General features: G+C 40.5%; 1 protein-coding gene across 1 annotated transcript in view; it reads right to left on the reverse strand.

Annotated features, from left to right (window-relative positions):
- LOC134494666 (protocadherin Fat 4-like) overlaps positions 1–20,912 on the reverse strand; it is a 29,967-nt gene that overhangs the window by 4,296 nt on the left and 4,759 nt on the right. The window contains exons 2-3 of the mRNA XM_063299913.1: positions 10,417–11,954; positions 5,671–8,089 (exon numbers count right to left, since the gene is read on the reverse strand). Of these exons, the coding sequence (XP_063155983.1) occupies positions 5,671–8,089; positions 10,417–11,954 (3,957 nt within the window). The remainder of the gene's footprint in view (positions 1–5,670; positions 8,090–10,416; positions 11,955–20,912) is intronic.

The raw sequence follows: 20,912 nt of genomic DNA on the forward strand, positions 1-20,912 counted from the left end.
GATGGATGATATTCTAGAGGTGACGGACCCGTCCCTGGGGGAGCTGGGGGAGTTGATGACCGCCAGGAAGCTCTGGCGTGGGCTGGTCCATGAAGTCACAAAGAGTCGGAAGCGACTAAACGAATAAACAACACAGATTTCAACTGCAATGCTGGGGGATGTCACAGGGATATAATCTCCTCAACTTTTCCTGTTTCCTTGCATTCATTTCAGAGAATGTAAGGGTGTATAGAGAAACAAGGGCCATCACCTATTGAATAATTGATAGAGATGTATTAATATATGTAATAGAAGCTAAAAGAAGTTATGGCCTTGAAGAAAATTCTTGTCTTGCTAAAAATTGTCACCTTCCTTGGCCAGAAGAATCCAGAACAGTGTTGACTTGATATTAATAATGAAGGCTTAGAATATGGTGTGGTATTCCAAAGACATTAAATGTGTCCTAACAGCCAGGAAACACGCTGAGACAAGGAACTGGTCTCTAATGTTTTATTGCTTGTACATAACAGGAATCCTAACAAACTGAAGAAGCGTGGGAAAAACCCAGACATATAAACCCCAAAGGTTAAGGCGGTCCCGATCTGTGTCTCTTTGAATGGCTGCCCAATTCCTCAGTGCTACGCATGTGCTTAACAGTCTGGATGGGAGCCCCCTGCTCGCCATCCTTACTCATGACAAAATGTTTAGTTTTTTTTAATATATATATTTAAAAAAACTAAACATTTGGTGTGGTATTCTACTCTATTCAATATGGTGTGGTATTCTATTCTAAGCCTTCCTTATTAATATCAAGTCAAGACAGCCAACACTGTTCTGGATTCTTCCGGCCAAGGAAGGTGACTATATTTAGCAAGACAAGAATTTTCTTCAAGGCCATAACTTCTTTTAGAGCGGGAGACCAGGGTTCAAATCCTGGTTGTACCAGTAGGAGTCCTTGGGCAAAGACACCCTAATACTTCACCTGCCTACCTCAAATATGAGAGTGACACGAACTAAGAGAGTCATGCCGGCTTGGACATCACCCGAATTAACAAGGTCCGTGTCACATGTTGGGGGACCAGGACAATCTGATGATAAGTGGGCTACTGGAACAAACCGCACATGGACAAGACAAGAGAACCTGGAATTGATGGAATGCTACTATAACAGCAGACCTAATGACAGGGGATATATGAAACACATGAGGGAACTATGGATGGGCAGAAGACCTGCATCCACACTAACTGAGAAACAGCTAGTTACCCAATGCTTCAACATAGTGAAGAGGAAGCTGCTCTCACAACTTGAGATAGACCAACTACACATTATATCCCAGACTCAAGAAGACCCAGAAGGACAACTGGAGGTGCAGCCAACACCTGAAGCTGGAACAGCACTGCCACCCACTCCATTACAGAACAGAGCAGCTGATATGAGGCAAAAGATCATGGATAAACTAGCTACAGTCAACTCTCAAGACCGATTACCAAGGCTCAGTGGAGAAGTACCATCAGATAGTATGCTAGAAGATGCCAACAGAGCCCTCATGACGATCTCTACTACCACCATAACTCAAACCAATGAACTGGTATATGCTACAGCCGCAATAATCCTGGAGATGCTTGCCTACACAATCAAGAAGAACAGCAGTACATACCCCCACCCCCGGAAAATGAGGTTGGAGGCTAAGGTCAAGGCAACTTGGAGAGAAGCTAGCCAGCTGGTGGAAATACACAAGGGTGTGGAGATGAAGGATAAAACTCAACTACTGAAAAAATACAAGGCCTGACTCCATCTGAAGCCCTAGAGACTGCTAAACAAAGGCTCACAGCACTGGCTACCAGGCTAAGGAGATACACTAGAGGAGCAGAGGCCAAGAAGATAAATGCCCTGTTCTCCAAAGAACCATCCAAGGTGTACTCCCAACTGCAGTGCAACAACACAGTAACAGCAGAGCCACCAGCAGCAGAAACTGAACGGTACTGGAAGAACATATAGGAGAAAGAGAAGACACATAACACCAGTGCAAAGTGGCTGCAGGATCTAAGAGCAGACCACACCAACCTTCCAGAACAGGAACCAGTCACCATCACAGTAGCAGACATCCAACAGCAGGTCAAGAAAATGAAGAGCTGGACAGCACCTGGCCCGGACATGATCCACACCTACTGGCTAAAGAAACTGACAGCAGTGCATGAACGTCTAGCAACACAGATGAATCAGCTGCTAGCAGCAGGCTCCCACCCAGACTGGCTAACACAAGGTAGGACAGTGCTAACCATGAAAGACCCCCACAAGGGAACAACACCATCCAACTACTGGCCAATAACCTGCCTCCCCACAACATGGAAAGTCCTATCAGGCATCATAGCTCCCAAGCTGCAGGACCATATAGGTCAGTATATGAGCACAGCTCAGAAAGGCATTGGGAACAACACCAGAGGCTCAAAACACCCGTTGCTCATAGATAGAGCAGTTGCCTGAGACTCAAGGTCTAGACAGACCAATCTGAACACAGCCTGGATTGACTACAAGAAAGCCTATGACTCAATGCCACATACATGGATCTGTGAATGCCTGGCACTATACAAAGTCAACAGGACACTCAGGACCTTCCTCAAGAACTCAGTGGGACTGTGGAAGATAGCACTGGAAGTCAACTCAAGGCAGCTTGCACAAGTGGCCATCAAGTGCGGCATATACCAAGGTGATGCACTGTCCCCACTGCTGTTCTGCATGGGCTTGAGATTATCAGCCAGATTATCACAAGAACTGGATATGGATACAAATTCAAGAGTGGAACTACCATTAGCCACCTCCTCTACATGGATGACATCAAGCTGTATGCTAAGAGTGAAAGAGACATCAACTCACTGATCTACCTAACAACCAATCTACAGTGAGGACATTGGGATGTCATTCAGACTGGAGAAGTGTGGCTGGTAGTAAAGAGAGGGAAGGTAGTTAAGACTGATGGGGTGGAACTACCAGCAGGCCACATAGCAGACATACAGACCAGCTACAAGTACCTTGGTATCCCACAAACACATGGGAACCACAATGAAGAGGCAAGGAAGACAGCAACAACCAAGTACCACCAAAGGATAAGACAGGTCCTGAAGAGCCAGCTCCATGGGAAGAACAAGATCCATGCCATCAACATGTATGCCCTACCAGTCATCAGATACCCTGCCGGTATAGTGAGCTGGGCAAAGGAGGACATGGAAGCTGCCGATGTGAAGTCCCCAAAGCTCCTAACAATGTATAGATGTTTCCACCCCAACTCCAACACCAACACCCAGAGACTGTACACCAGCCAAAAAGAGGGTGGGCAGGGTCTGGTGAGTATGAAAGCCACTGTCCGGGATGAACCCCAGAGCATTCAGGAGTATATCAGTAAGATGGGACTGAAAGATGAGTTGCTGAGAGAATGCTTGAGGCAGCAGCAGGCATGGAAGGAAGATCAAGCAGAGGAAGTGCCATGGCTAGACAAGACCCTGCATGGGATGTACCATCGACAGATAGCTGAGGTGGCTGACTTTGGGAAATCCTACCAGTGGCTGGAAAAAGCTGGACTAAAAGACAGCACTGAGGCACTGATCATAGCAGCACAAGAACAGGCATTAAGCACCAGATCCATAGAAGCAGGGGTCTACCACACTAGATAGGACCCAAGGTGCAGACTGTGCAGAGAGGCCTCAGAGACAGTCCAACACATAGTGGCAGTGTGTAAGATGCAGGCAGGAACAGCATACACTGAATAGCACAACCCAGTAGCTGCCATTGTATACAGGAACATCTGCACAGTGTATGGGCTAGGCACTCCCAAGTCCAGATGGGAGATTCCACAGAAGGTTGTGGAGAATGACAGGGCTAAGATCCTGTGGGACTTCCAGATCCAGACAGACAGGCAGGTACTGGCCAATCAACTGGACATCGTGGTAGTAGACAAGGACCAGAAGACAGTGGTGGTGATAGATGTAGTGGTGCCAAGTGACAGCAACATCAGAAAGAAGGAGCATGAGAAGCTGGAGAAGTACCAGGGCCTGAAGGAAGAACTAGAGAGGATGTGGAAAGTGAAGGCCAAAGTGGTCCCAGTGGTGGTAGGGGCACCTGGGGCTGTGACCCCCAAGCTGGGAGAGTGGCTCCAACAGATCCCAGGAACAACATCAGAGCTCTCTGTCCAGAAGAGTGCAGTGCTAGGAACAGCTAAGATACCATGCAGAACCCTCAAACTCCCAGGCCTCTGGTAGAGGACCCAAGGTTGAGGAAGACACATACCACCCATATGGGTGAGAAGGGAATTTTTTTTTTGGTTAATATTTTGTCTGTTTATTTAAAATCTTTATACAGAGTCACCATAGGTAATACAAGAATATTTCTATTATAAAAATGCACGTACTGTTTAAGATATAATGACTTTGTTGATAAGGGTGAAATCATCCCAAATAGCTACTGGGCTATTCAGCATGGCTATGTACGTAAGTATGTATTCATGTTGTATTTGATTTTGATTAGCAATACATATATTTCCCCTGGTACATCCACTACATCCACACATTTGGTATCATTGCCAGCCTGATTTAAAATGCAGAAGCTTCATTCCCTGCATAGCTTAATTTTTACCTTATTTTAACTAAGATTTATTTTTTTTAAATAGAAAAAAAAATCAAATTTTCCTGTATAACAATATGCAACTAGTATTTCACTGCAGCTGAACTCCTCTATCTCCAAATCAGTCTTCCATGCCCCTAATCCTTGAACCTTGAGGAATTAACAGGGACACTTGTTTCAGATCAGCCTTGCTATTCACTTCCTTTTCTTACATGCCATTATGTACCCTGAATAGCTCAGCAGCTTTACTCCATAGTTAATTAGAAAACAATTAGTGAAGAAGATAATGTCAACACTGACAGATGATATTGGTACACAGTGCAAATATTCAATTTAGAATAAGGGGCATTTTTCTCCACACACAATGGCTAAGTTCATACAGTACACTAAACTCTAAACCCAGCAAAACCAGACATAAATGCTGTGTTCACTCAAATGGCTATGCCCAAACAAATGTGGCTTAATATGATAGCCTGATTCACACCAAACACAGAGATGTTGGTTGGTTCCTGTTTTATGCTGGACCCAAATTATTCTATTGCATGTTACCTTAATTTAGCAGGTTGTACAAACCAAGCCTTACAGTAATGACAGGAAATTCACAGAAAGAAGTGCTTTGAAACGGTTCAGAAAATGAAAAGTTCTGTCTGCTGAACTCATCTATTCACAGGAAACAGAAACTGGAGAAGCAGAATAACCATTGTCTAGAGTAGGACGTCACAGTACTTCTTCATTCAGATCATGACAGCGGCAGGGATTGGCAAGTAACATTCATAAAGTTCACAAGGACCACAGATTACAGTTGGGTGAGTTATAATTGTTTTATATAAGGGCTCTGGAGCAAATGTAACATCAGCAAAAAAAATTAGCTTAGTTTATAGGATGCCCCTGTTCATATATGCTCAGAAATTGACTCCATTCTCACAAAACTCTAAACTACAAATTACTGAATGTTGTTTTATTTTAATTAAGCATATTTTCAAAACCAAGCCTTATAATAATTCTTCGATACCCAGAGAAAAGAATCTCAATGACATAATGTAACAAATATGAAAGTAACATTTAAAGTTAACTCACCTGTTCATTTAACTGCTTATCTGCACCCTGCTGAGGGATATCTCTGGAGCAAGAAGAAGTCTTATAGTTCCCTGGGACGTTAACATCACCCACCGAAAACACAGGAATGAAAGGCCTGAGAAATCGGAACTCGCTACTTAAGGATCCACCAGTCAAACAAACATCGTAACGGTAAGCCCTGGAAAGTGACCCGTTCTGTGAATCAGCACAGTTCTCTGGGGTATCGGCACCGGAAGGTGGGAAGTGAGGAGGCGCAGCACTGAAGGTGCTTTGGGGATCCTTCTTGAGGACTTTGACCACAATGAACACAACAATACAGAACAGGAACACAAAGGAGACTGCAGCCAAGCAGATCACCAAATACGTGGTCAAAGTTTTATCTCCTTCCGGTTCTTGCACACTGACATCCACCCTCCTCAGGAAGGGGTCCGAAAAGCCATCCACAAGAAGAACGTTAAGCGATGCAGTGCTGGTCTGGGGAGGAAGACCGTTGTCCCTGACCAGTATCACTAGCCTCTGTTTGTTTGTGTCTCGCTCGTTCAGGGCTCTCCTGGCTTTCACTTCCCCATTCTGCGCTCCTATGCTGAAAAGGGCTGGGTCCGTGGCCTTCAGCAATTCATAGGAAAGCCAAGCGTTTTGACCAGAATCTCCATCCACTGCAACCACCTTGGTGACCAGATAGCCGGCCTCGGCCAACTTGGGAACCAGCTCATTGCATGGGGACGTGCTGTTCTGGAGGGGATACAGGAAGAAGGGAGCGTTGTCGTTTTCATCTATGACAATGATTCGGACAATCACCTCTGAGCTCAGGGAAGGAGAACCACCATCAGTCGCCCTCACAGTAACTCTGAAGTCTCTTATCTGCTCATAGTCCAGGGATCGGAGGGCATACACGTTTCCGGTTTCAGAGTTGACCGAGATGGAAGAGGGCACTAGGACATCACCCTTCTCAGGCAAAAGTGAGTAAGTCACTTTAGCATTCAGCTTTGTGTCCAGATCCACAGCATGGACTGAGCCAATGAGCAAGCCTGGGATATTATTCTCCCGGATCTGCATGTCATATAAAGACTTTCCAAAAAGCGGAGGGTTGTCATTGACGTCAGAGATCTGAATATTAATCATTCTTGTTGAAGTGAGCCTAGGAGAGCCCCAGTCAATGGCTGTGATGGTGATGTTATACTCAGCAAGGGTCTCCCTGTCTAGGGGACTTTGGAGCACAAGCTGATAAAAGTTGTTTGTGGTGGCTTTCAGCACAAAAGGGAGGTTCATCTCCATGGAGCAGACTGTTTTGCTGTTGTCTCCAGAGTCTTGGTCTCTAACACTGAAGAGGGCCACCACCTTCTCCAAAGGGGAATTCTCCTTTAAGATGCTGGTCAGAGATATGATGGACACCTCTGGGGGGTTGTCATTCATGTCTTCAATGTCTATTAGTACCTTGCAGTGCCCTGAAAGTCCCCCTCCATCTGTTGCTCTGATATTTATGCTATAACTCCTTTCTTTTTCATAATCAATCTGTCCCCAAATGGTGATTTCTCCAGTCCTTTCATTTAAAAGGAACAAATCATTTATTCTTTCAGGAACTCGATGGAATGAGTAGAGGATCTGCGCGTTTGAACCAAAATCAAGATCTGTAGCTTCTACTTTAGCCACCTCAGTGCCCTTAGGAAGGTTTTCCTTTATTCTTACCTTATATTCAGATTGAAGAAATTGAGGGGAGTTATCATTTATGTCTAGAACATCAATGTTAATTTGAACAGTGCCTGTTTTTTGTGGCACCCCACCATCAACAGCTGTTAGAGTAAGATTAAGGTGTGGCATCTTTTCTCTGTCTAGTGGTCTCTTCAGAACAAGATCCACATTGTTAATTCCGTCTTTGTTTCTTTGCACATCCAGCCAAAAATATTCATTGGAGCTGAGTGTATAGTTTTGGATGCTGTTTTCTCCCAGGTCCTCATCATGTGCAGATTCCAAGGGGAATGCCATACTTGCAGGAACATTCTCAGGAATTTCTATCTCAAATTCATTTTTAGAGAATTTGGGAGCATTGTCATTTATGTCTTCTATCTGTATTTCAATATTGTATGATTCCAGTGGGTTGTCAAGCACAATTTGAGAGGTAAGTATGCAAGAGTCTGTCTGGCTACACAGAACATCTCGGTCTATTTTATCATTTATCAATATATCCCCAGTATGAATATCAAGGGAGAAATGCTGTTTTGTGCTTTCAGGAGCGAGATGGGCTCTGCGATCAAAGAATTCCTGTATTCCCAATTTCAAGTCCTTCAGCACGTTAGCCACTTTAGAACCACTTTTGGTTTCTTCAGGCATAGAATAGTAGATTGAAATACATAATGAGCCAGGAAGACAAAGCAACAAGAAAAGATACATACCTTGTTTTCTCCTAATGCATTGTTCCATGCTTCAGGACTCTCCTTAATTCTTGAACAAATATAAATCTCCTTACTTTCATCCAGTGATTATCTCTGACAAAGAAATAATTTCCTTCTGCTTTGCCTCACAGATTCTATCTTTTCGTTGCTTAAAATCTAGTTGTCTTCTCCTTGCAGAACCCGGTCAAAGCTTTTTGTACCTTTCTTCTCATACCAAAATTCCGGGTTCCCAGTAATGCGTTTGCCTATTCCGCCATCATGTGGCTGTCTGAGGAATCAGCCACTAGGACTGCATATTCTCTAAAGAGTCTGTTCTAAATTAAAGGCAATAAATCATAATTTTGAAGGCTCTCTAGCTACTCAAAATTTGAAGATTCCACAAGAAATATGCTTCTTGAAGTTGGTGAGATTCCTCTTACCTCATCCCCATACAATAATAATAGGGTTCAACAAAACATTCAGAGAGGGATACAAATCTACTCTAACATTGCAATATAATTTTCCCTGAGGATGCCCAGGAATAAATAGATTAAACTATATCAGTACAAAACAATAAGAGGAAAGGATCTTTGTTAATTATGCCCATTTAGATTTTCTTAATTTCAGCCACAGAAAAACATGAATAAAGTCCACAATATATGTAACTCTAGGGATTTCCTTATTTTGAAATTATTAGACTTTTAGTTTTAAAAATAAATGAACATGACTAAAATAGTATTAGACCTGGCTAATGAGTTTATTTTCCTCTGCATGACCATAAACATCTTAGGAGCCAACTGGATTTGTTAGCTTCAGCTTGGTAAATGGAAGGATTTATACTGACAAGCAAAGCGTATCTGAGATGCCATTACATACCCTGAATATATAATGGGGGAGGGGATTGTTGATAAACAAAACAAAGTCCCATTGCCCTCTGATGTCACTCCAGTGACAATGCAATTTTCTATCATATGTGGAAATCACCATGTGTATATTCTGATGCATGAGTATTTGTTTCCTGTTTTTTTTCCTAAAAATATTAGCCCTGAATGTGCAAAGTGTTCAGGACTTTGACACCATTTGAATGATGGCGCTAAGAAGGATCAATGAAAAAAAGACTGTTTTGCCACCACATGCCCAAAACCAGTATCAGGATGGATGATTTTTTTAAAGCTGGAGATTATGGCAAAGTGCTCCTACAAAATCCCTCTGTAAAGTGATGGGGGACTCCAGTTTACTCACTGGAACTTCATTTTGCTAGCTAAAAAATCTTGTGACTTTGGCCAATATATGCTGACTGGATTCACATAGCTTTTTGAACAAGATGTGTCAAGATGATCATGCAATCAGCGCTTAATAGCAGATTAGTCATGAGTGCCGTACCCATACTGCCCACTTATTTCAGGATGCCTCTATTTTTTCAAATGAAATATTGTAATATGGTAACAACTTTTGCAGGGGATTTGAGAGCCAACTTTCGAGTAGAAATTAATTGGAACACCCTTCTTCCCAATTTCAAATCCCACAACATACTGACAGCCAGAGATCTTTTTTTCTACTTTAACCAGAAAATAATGTGAAATGGAATATCATCATGACCATCAATGCATAAGTGAGGAAGAGAACACAGAAGGGGTTCTTTCTGAAATGAAAGGTTCTTTATTCAAAGCCTCTCAGCTGCACTTATTTCAGCCTTTCTAAGACTCAAATGAAATTGCTCTATCTTAAATAGCAGAGACAATTTTGACTTCCTCAAATGATGGACAGGAATGAAGATTGCAAAAGAGGAATAGAGAGAAACAGGGAGAAAAGAAAAACAAAACAAAGAAGAAAGCAAAATAAAACAAAGGGAGTACTTCAGAAACATATACAGAACAATGCAATATACTCATGGATGGAACTTTTTTAGAATTAATCATAGAAAAACTGCTCCATATGGTGGGCAACAGGGTATACTTAAATAATCCAATATTAGAAATTTAAACTGTAAAACTGTTGGAAAAGTTTTAATACTATTCTCACCTGGGACATCAGTTCACCTTCCTTGACATGAGCTTTGGTTTCATGAGAACCTGTTGAATTCCTTGGATTCACTTGGGTGTAAGTAGGATCCATTGAAAAAACAGGAAACAGAGGCCTGAGAAATCTGAACTCACTATTCAAGGACCCACCAGCTAAACACACCTCATAATTGTAGGCCTGACAATATGTATCAGAACTAGGATCTCCACAGTTCTCTTGCAAATTCTGTCCCGCAGGGAAATTAGATGCAGAGGTTCCTATTAATTTCTGTCGTTTCTGAAACTTGGTTGCAATAAACACCATGACAGAAAGGAGGAAAATGGATGAGATGACGACCAAGCAGATAATCAAATACATTGTCAGGGTATCATCTCCCTCCTGTGGGACTTCACCCTTAGGATTATCCATAATTTTCATGTAAGGATCTGAGAAGCCGTCCACTAGAAGAATTCTCAGTGTGGCAGAGACAGACTGAGGAGGACGGCCATTATCTCTAACTGCCACAACAAGAGTGTGTTTGAAACTATCGCGGTTGGTCACCGGCCTCGTGGTCTTCACTTCCCCGTTCTGAGTCCCCACAGTGAAGAGACTTGGATCTGTGGCCTTCAGCAACTGATAGGAAAGCCAAGAATTCTGCCCTGAATCTCTGTCCACTGCCACCACTTTGGTGACCAGGTAGCCCGTCTCTGCTGCCCTGGGAACCAGATCACTTGATGGAGAAGTGCTGTTCTGAAGTGGGCAGAGGATGAAGGGGGCATTGTCATTTTCATCTGTGATAAGAACTCGGACCATTGTTTGTGAGCTCAGTGGAGGAGAGCCTTTATCTACAGCCCTCACCGTCACCTGGAAGTCTTGTATGTCCTCATAATCTATAGATCGAACAGCATACAAGTTCCCAGTTTCAGAGTTGATGGAGATGTAAGATGATACAGGCCCTTCCCTGATCTTTCCAAGGAAAAGCAAGTAAGTCACTTGGGCGTTCTGCTCTGCATCCAGATCAACTGCATGGACTGACCCAATGAGCAGACCTGGAATGTTATTTTCTCGTAAGTGGAAATCATAGAAAGATCTTTCAAATACCGGAGGGTTGTCATTAACATCTGAAATTTGAATGTGAACAATTCTCATTGAAGTAAGTCTGGGAGAGCCTTGGTCAGTGGCTGTAATGGTAATGTTATATTCTGACACTTGTTCTCTGTCCAATGGCCAGTGGGTCACAAGCTGGTAATAATTGTTCTTTGTGGGTTTTAGCATAAAGGGTAGGTTTGAATCAATGTCACAAGTAGTTCTGCCATTGTCCCCAGAGTCATTATCCCTGACACCAAAGAGCGCCACCACTGTTTCTGGCAAAGAGTTTTCTGGTAAGGGGTTGGTGATGGATGATATAGTTATTGTTGGGGCATTGTCGTTTTCATCCTTGATGTCCACAAGTACTTTGCAGTAAGCAGAAAGTCCCCCTCCATCTGAGGCTTTGATGTTCAGTTCATAATTACTGTTTTCTTCATAATCAATTTTTCCTACAAGAGTAATTTCTCCAGTATGATTGTTTAATTTGAATGATTTAAGCACATTTCCTGGTACTTGGCTAAAAGTGTACGTGATGTCAGCATAAGCACCCTTATCGTCGTCACTGGCTGCAACTTTAGTGACCAATGAACCTGGTGGGCTGTTTTCTACAAGCTGCACTTTGTACACAGATTGTTCAAAATGGGGAACATTGTCATTTGCATCTAAAATATCAATTATTATTTGCACTGTACCAGTTCTCCTTGGGATCCCTCCATCCACCGCTTCTAGAATTAGGGTAATCTGAGGAATTGTCTCACGGTCTAATGCTTTCTCTAAAACCAGCTCTGCATATTTGCTACCATCAGCGTGAGTTCGTACATCTAGCTTAAAATGTTCATTAGGAGCAAGCGTATAATTCTGAACATCATTTTTTCCTTTGTCTAAATCTTCAGCCCTTTCCAAAGGGAATCGGGTCTTTGTTGGAATGTGCTCAGATATTTCAAAAAGGAACTCAGTTTTAGAGAATTTGGGAATGTTATCATTCACATCTTCTATCTGAACTTCAATTCCGTGTAGCAGTAATGGGTTTTCTAGCACAATTTCAGAGAATAGAATACAAGGGTCATTCTGACCACACAGAGCCTCTCGGTCTATTGTATCCTTTAATATTAGGTTCCCAGAATGAAGATCCAGCTGGAAATACTCTTTAGAGCCCTTAGGAACTAGCTTGGCTTTCCTAGCAGACAATTCCTTTACATCTATTTTCAAGTCTTTCAGCACATTAGCTACTACAAACCCGGTTTTCTGTTCTTCAGGCACTGAATAACGCAAAGACTCTCCCATTTCTACACACATATGTAAATACAGAAAAAAAGCCCAAACTTGCCTTTTAATGCAACCTCTTTCCATTGTCCCAGGATCACTTTAATGCAGAATGGAAACACCAGATTCACTGTCCACAGTTAATCCTCCCACAAAACCTTTGTCTTATCCTACCTCTGTATCTTGAACTGGGTGTATTTTTCTCCCCAGATTCCTTAAGATCTGCTTTTCATAAAGCTCTGTTGCCTTTCCCTTTGAGGTCCGTGTGCATAATAATGACTTACTTACGTAGACCTCCAGAAGAGCGGTTGGTCGTTGGATATTGTTCTGTGTTATGCAATAGCACCACCGTGTGCTGCATTTGTGATACAACATGATCCTTCACCTTCAAATCTTCTGCAGTAAAAGGTAAAATATTGTTTACCCTGATTGGAAATCACTCTCTGGGGTTTGAGAGCGGAGCCTGGAGAAGCCAGGGATGACCTGGAACTTTCTGCATACAAAACAGAGGCTTCCTTTCATGTTGAAAACATTGATGAGCATCTTTTAGTGAATGGTGAGTTGCAGCAAGTTTTTGCTGTAGGGATAGGGAGGAATAGATGTAGTTGAATAGATGTAGATGATGCCACTGACTTTAACTTTCACATATATCATCAGTTTTCTTAAGGCAGTTTTTGGGGTACTTGAATTTTATACTGCACAACTATTCTTCGAACTATATGTTCTTGGAATCCTGGAACTGCAGGCATTTGGGTCTGATATTTATTTTTAATTAGAGGCTTGATGGTATCATAGAACAGGCCTGGACAGCAGGTTTACTAAATAGATAAGCCTTCCTTTGATAATTGGTATACTAAATCTGTATTTCCCCCTTAAACGAGTAAAGCTGGAATCCAGACAATTTATTTCTCCATTTAGGTAAAATCCTTAAACCTTGAGATGAAATGAAGTGCTTCAAATAAGCAGCTTAAATGTCATTTAAATAAAAGGGAGCCAGTTTGGTCTAGTGGTTAAGGTGCTGGGCTGAAACCAGGAGGGTGTAAGTTCTAGTCCCGCTTTAGGCATGAAAGCCGCTGGGTGACCTTGGGCCAGTCACTCTTTCTCAGCCCAACTTACTTCACAGGGTTGTTGTTGTGGGAAAAACAGGAGTAGGAAAGAGTATTAGCTATGTTTGCCGCCTTGAGTTATTTATAAAAATAATAAAGGCGGGATTAAAAATAAAACAAAAAGTCAGTGAAAATCACCTTGATGTGGATACTTGGTTTCTGAGGCTCTGGTCTGAGTTTTGTAGGTAATAGACTGCTTATATCAAAGAACTGGGAAGAATGTGTGGCCAAAGCATGGTTTCTCAGAAAAGTTTTAAGGAGATATCTCTTGTGTTTGGAGACAAAAACCTAGAGGTAATCCACAAGTACATGGATTTTTAAAAACTATATAGTAGAGCTCAGAGTGTGGGAAATAAGCATGCATTTATATTATTAATACCAGAAGCCAAATATGATAAAGCCTAGTTGGATTATTCTCATAATTGGAAGACTGTAATTGAAATATTTAACTTCTTTCAAAGGAACGGAAGTAATACACAGGGAGAATGAGGTAGTTGTGCAAAATATCTTTTTTGTGTGATGACTCAAAAAGCGCACACAGTGTTGACTCCTGGCAACTGCAGTTTTCTTGGCAAGGTTTTTCAGAAGTGGTTTGCCATGGCCTGCTTCCTAGGGCTGAGAGAGAGTGACCGGCCCAAGGTCAGCCAGCTGGCTTCATACCTAAGGCAGGACTAGAACTCCTGGTCTTGCGGTTTCTCGCCTGCTGCATTGAGCACTACACCAAACTGGCCAGCTGGGTAACCTTGGGCCAGTCACTGTCTCTCAGCCCTAGGAAGGAGGCAATGGCAAAACCTTGCCAAGAAAACTGCAGGGACTTGCCCAGGCAGTCTCTGAGAATCAGACACAATTGAACGGATAACACACACACACACACACACACACCAGACTCTATCGTAATAGGCAGGGGATTGAAGAGAAAATAAGTAATACCCCCCCCCAAGTGACAGATTGAATATCTTGGTAATGATCAAACATAAAGCAACGGTTTGATGCGGCATAGCCCTTGTTGTATTCAGTGGCTAGTTAATTATGCCTAGTGTGAAGAAACCTTGGTCTTTAAGTAACCTGGGAAATAGTGTTAAATATTCCAATGAATTCCAACCTTCCTGATTTGCAATTAAATTGATTTAGTAATTCCTGGTCTCAAACCATATTGCCATGGAGACAGAAACAGTGCCTGAGTAGTTGAAATGTTTTCCTGTTGGTTTTGGATATTGCCTTTTCTGTTGTCAGATTTAATAAAGCAGATAGCTGGACTCACTGGCCTACATGGTGTCTTTCAGATTTATGATTTTATTGTTTTAAGATAATCTCTGAGGACAGCTCAGCTAGCCCATTTCATCAGAGTTGGCCCTTGAAAGGAAACCATGAAACATGGTTTCTAAGTTTCATTGTTTTTCTTCCTTCCCTTTCCCCTGTTCCTTCTATGTTGTCTCTTGTTTTTATACTTCTGTAAGTATTCTGGGAACCTTTTAGATAAAGTGTATAAACAATTTAGGTTAATAATATGTCTTCATAAGGCTCTAGTTCTATTACATGCTATCTACTGGAACATCTAACACAAATATATCTGGGATATGAGGCTTTGCATTTAGTCCTCACTCCTCACTAGCTGTGGCATCTCCCATATAATTACTGTCCCTCCTTGTTTGGCTTTTATTAGATAGAAACAAAATATTAGTGTGTCAGTATTACACTCTATCTTTAGAATCAATACAATTTGCATTTCAAAGGTTGTATACTCTAGGTAGATGATACCAAGGAGGAGGGCCGTTTAAAATAGGGTGATTGAATTGTACATGTTAAATTGCACTAAAGTAAATAGGGGCATCAGAATCTTCAATTAGGATTCCACTTTTCTGGCCCCATCTAAGTTCTTGCAAAAGACTGAAGGTGTCTGCAACCCTTTGTATTGACCCATATTCTTTGCATATGATTGGAAAACCATAATGTTAGCTCCTTGTTTAATAACGTAGTAGACAGCTCATGAATCTATGTTTTTCTCCATATTATCATGTCTTGGTGGGCCATACCTATTTTTTAAAGGGCTTATTTCTTCACAAATATCATCAGCTTTTTCACTGCTCTGCCAGTTGAGTTGTGAGCCCAGACAGGAAAGAAAACAATATGCTTTTCTATCATTCCTCCAAGGCCCTCAGTGAAGGCAAATCCACAGCTTCTGAGATCATAGTATTAACAGCTTTATAACTGCATCTCTAAAAATGGGGTGTGATTCCTCCAGGAAAACTTGGGAAATATAGATAATGGATGGATATAAAGAAACCATTGCAAGAAATGTATAGAAGAGGAACAGCTTGTTGTTGTTTATTCGTTTAGTCGCTTCCGACTCTTCGTGACTTCATGGACCAGCCCACGCCAGAGCTTCCTGTCGGTCGTCAACATCCCCAGCTCCCCCAGGGACGAGTCCGTCACCTCTAGAATATCATCCATCCATCTTGCCCTTGGTCGGCCCCTCTTCCTTTTGCCTTCCACTCTCCCTAGCATCAGCATCTTCTCCAGGGTGTCCTGTCTTCTCATTATGTGGCCAAAGTATTTCAGTTTTGCCTTTAATATCATTCCCTCAAGTGAGCAGTCTGGCTTATGGTTAACATATCAAGACTTATTAATACAGGATGAAATCAAGATGAGAAAAATTGACTGCAGAAGGACATAGTTTTCAGTGATTTTCATATGCACAGTGTGAGACTAGGCTGAAGAAGCCAGAAAGGTTTAGTATGAATAAAAAGACAATTGGAATTGAAAAATACAAAACAGAATTTGAAATTGAGTTATGTACAAATGATTAATGTAACAGCAAAAATGTACAAACTTGTTAAGATTTGAAACAGAAGAACAGGTTAAAGACTGTATGACAAAATGGATTACTAATTTTAGATATAACATAGAGATGGACACTTGGGAGAAAACATGGGCAACTGGTGTTAAATTTACACTGTGTTACAATTTAGGAGAAAATTAATTAGTAATCTCCTTATTAAGGTTTCTATCACTCCTAGAAGATTAGAAGTCTTAGTGCCACATGATCTCACCATGAGTTTTTCAAATAAGGTTGTTTACAGAATCATGGTGCAACAGCCAATGCAAACCCTATTAGTTTGAGCCTCAGGCTTCCACATATAATCATTGTAATATCCTGGATCTGTGTTCTTTTCCCAAGCCAACTATTCATAGCAGCATAATAAAAAGATTTCACAAATAAAGCAGAGAAAACTGTATTTTTATTTTCTTCTCAGTTAAAATCTAATATATTAACATCTAGTCAATCTTGACTGGATTTGAAAAAGCTAAGCATGGGTGGACTTGGCTAGAACCCCAGTTGGAGATCACCAGGAAATTCTAGGGCTCTAGTTGAAAAAAATTCCCAGAAGAAGTAGTAAAACACCTCTGTATTGTTGTCAAGGAAACAACATGGACACGTCCACGTAGTTAAGTAGAAGTCAGGCTCAAGCTGAGGGAGCCTTTATGTGAATTGAGTGGTGTCTTCTGTTTTACAGAGTAAAACTGAGAAAATAAACAGTTATACACAGGTCAATAGGACTCTTATCTGCATGCAGCTGTGCATGTCTAGTGGCCTCTTTCAAAACTCTGTGGGCAAGGGAAATGATAAGGAGTCAGTTTAGCTAGGTGGATGACAGATTCATCCCCTCATCCATAAGGAGAGTGAACATGTGCAGAAGTTATGAAATGGATTTGGATGAATATATTTTATATGTATTTATACAGTATGTTGAATAGATTTTTGTTTTCTTTTTATTTAATCAAACGAATCTACTGTATTTTGGAGATTATACAGACCGCAGATCAAGGAATGTCATCAGTTTGGGATATAAAATTCATTATCATGGAATGGGGCCATGATGTGAATTGGGCTAGGTTCATAAGATGTGAATTGGGCTAGAAGGATTGGACTGATGTAGTTTGGCAAGAGATATTCCAAGAAATGAAAAAACAGCACAAGCTTTCTTTATATAACAGTGATTATTGATCTTGAAACCCAGCAAGTAAAAATCTGGCAAATGGACCACATTGGCTCTAAATGCATACTGGATAGCATATTTTGTCATTTTTACATGCTTTTACTGGTTTAATATCGTGATACAGAGTGTTCTGAGCAGGCCTCTACTGGGATGACCTCATAGACTGAGAATCCTTCAGAAAAGGAAAACTGGTAAAGAAATCTGAGCTGTACGAGGTTTGGGATCAAGGTTTCATAGGCATGATGCAGACTCTGAGCTTCTTGGAATGCATGGCTGTCTGCTTACTGTCAAAGAAATTTAAAAGACTTGTATTAACCTTTCCAGTAAATGGTGGGCTTATTTCTCGTTTAGGTAACAGCCTAATAAAGGACAAATGACACCTAATGAATAGCTCTACTCTGTTTTCCTGGGTCCAATCGTGATTTTTTTTTTCCTGTGATAGTGAAAAGTGTTAGGTTTTTGCATCTCTTACCACAGGATTAGGAAATAGTACAGCTGGTTCATTAGGAAGTTTACCATGTCTCTCTTACATTTAGGCAAAAGAGCCTAAGGTGTGGGCCAGGACAGTTGCTGCAATCAAACTACTTAAAGTTGGTTCTGTTGCAATTCCTTTCATTATACACCCAGTAAATTTTGCTGTAGTTTTTTCCCCCTCCTATTATGTTTTTTTAAGAACTTTATTCAATTTCAAAATATATAGTTAAAATACAATATAGGAAATATAGGAAAGCAAGAAGATAGAGCTAAAGAAAAAAAACTATAAAAGTGAAGAAACAAAAGATGGTTTTCAACTTCTCCAATACAGATACAAATACAACTTAAAATATAATCTCTTACCAGTAATTAAACCATATTATATTATTTCTATCAGTGCAAACCATTTAGTCACTAAAACCCACAATTAAAGCTTCATTTTTTTCCCTCACAAGCAAGCAGTCTACTATGTTTTTCAACATGTGACAGTTCCCTGTTCTCTAATTTGTCCTTTAACTAATGATCAACACAGCCCAGTCAAGGTTTCCTATTGAGAAAATCCCATTGGACTAGCTTTGTTATCTGCTCATAGTTTATTGTTTCTTGGTTTACTGTTTCTTATTCAGGATTAACTTGTAGTATTCCTGTTCTAACATATTCATCGTTGGCTTGGGAGTGGACCAGGAAGGGACTGCATCTCATGGATAGCAACCACAAAGAAGAGGGTGGTTTCATGCTGTAGACTTGGAGAAAGAGCTGTTTTTGGCTTCGGTCACTAGACAGTAAGTTGAATTGCAGTAAGTACTACAATTCCCAAGAAGCAGTCTTTGCAGACAAAATTTCACCTTTACTCCTGCAGGTGGTAGGAGGAACTTCAATTTTTTATTCCTGAGAACACAAAGATGCAGCTCATTTTGAGAAAGACTCTCTTTATTAATATGTATGTACAGTATCTACTTATTCAAGAAGATTGTTATATTGTCCCAATCACATGACTTTGGGCAGTTCTCAAGACTCTCTCTCCTAAGGAGTTTAACAGATTTTGGCTAAATACTTTGTAATTTTCTTTCACCAAGCTTTCAGGGAGAAAAAAAGGTGGTGAATTCTGTTACTTTCCTAATTGCTGCATTCTCATTTTTGCATAAAGGAATGTGTGATGAGAAATAGAATGAAGTTGGAGAAGATCACATTTACTACGTCTGAATGGGGAGCCAAAGTTAAGCCATATCCAAGTTTCTATTATAGAAAATTCATTAGAAGCCAATATTTCTTCGTTGCTCTGATCAAACAGAGGAACACATATATACACTTGCAAAGTACAATTGCTACTTATTTAAAGCACTCTCTCTGATCACAAAGCTACAGTCACTCCAAAGTATGTGCCTACTGTAGTTTTAATATGTATATTGCTGAATTTAGGTGATTGCAAGTTTTCCTCTTTTATTTATTCATTAATGTTAATGTGTTTGGATTCCTCATCATGCACTGGGATGTCCCCACCATTTGCTATTCAAAAAGGTGCTTCAGGCACTTTTTCTAGCCCAAAACTTTACTGTTGAGCAAAGTGTAGTGAATTCAATGCTACATTTTATTTATTTTAATTTATTTGTTCAATGCATAAGCTACCTCAATTATATAAGCACCTCTAGATAACATAAAACATTTTTTTAAAAAATAAAACAAGTAGATAAGAGTAATAAACAACAGTAACAACAACAACCCCCATATTACTACATCAGGGAAGGAAACACCAGAAACTGAGGAACAAAATGCAAATAGCAGGGTGGGGTCACTAATTGCTTTGCTCTAGGGCCTGTTGAAACTGCTACATTTTAAGAACTTGCCTTCACAACACCGGCAGAGCTATGCAGACTTCAGGAGAGATACTATCCCATAGGGTACATGCAGCCGTGGAAAATGCAAGTCTCCAGTCCCTCAAGATGACATAATTTTAACAAAGGGACATAAGAGCATGCCCACCTTACTAGCTCTAATAGAGCAGGCAGAAGTAGAAATCTCAGAATCAGAAATACTGGATAATAAAGAAAAAGCATGGATTATAGGACAGAGAAGGCAGTTAAAGACTTGCCTGGGGATGACATGGTCAGGGACAAATGACAAGCCAAGAGAATGACTTGGATAAGGATTTTCTACTGGATATACAAAAGGAGTTGGTTAAAGCTTTGAAAATCAAAGTAAAAATACAAATGACAAACCAAGAGAATGACCTGGACTTTTTACTGGATTTTACAAAAGAGGTTTGCTAAAGCCTCAAAGAAGCCTTTGGGATGGGAAAAAGAAAATTTCAAGAGAGATCAAATCCTACAACAACATCTGAATGAATTAAAAACCAAGACTGTCAGAAGTAAAAGGAATGAGCATAAAGTTGATTTGTTTGACTAAGGTTAAAATAAGACATGTTTCTATGGTAACCCTTTATGGACTTTTTGCGGACATTAGGACTGAAAAGTTGATGATTTATGGATTTGCATATAGATAAGGAATGGGTTATAGGACAAAGTGATATTTGTAACCTTACAGGGGGTGAAGAGTTATTAAGTTTGTTTATACTTGTTGTGATGAAGATTGGAAGTCACTTCTTCATATATTTCCTTTCTTTATCTTCCTTTTTTCTTTTTCTTTCTTTACACTTTTTACTCTTTCTATTTTTCCTTCTCTCTCGGAGTTTAGTTTGTATTTGCTTTTACTATTGTAATTAAAATCTTCAATAAAAATTATTTTCAAAAGTAATTATTAGATGCTCACAGAGAGAAGAGAATCTCTATGAAACAATGCAAAAAGTGTACAAGTAAAATTTAATATTAACTTACCTGTTCCATTAACAGGTTGTCCATATTACTTTGCAAATATAGTTTTAAAGATTTTTGACAACAACAGATAGAATTTTCTTTGCCTAAGACACACGGAAAGCCAGTTTGGTG

Source organism: Candoia aspera, chromosome 3 (assembly GCF_035149785.1).
Source record: "Candoia aspera isolate rCanAsp1 chromosome 3, rCanAsp1.hap2, whole genome shotgun sequence".
Lineage (NCBI taxonomy): Eukaryota > Metazoa > Chordata > Lepidosauria > Squamata > Boidae > Candoia > Candoia aspera.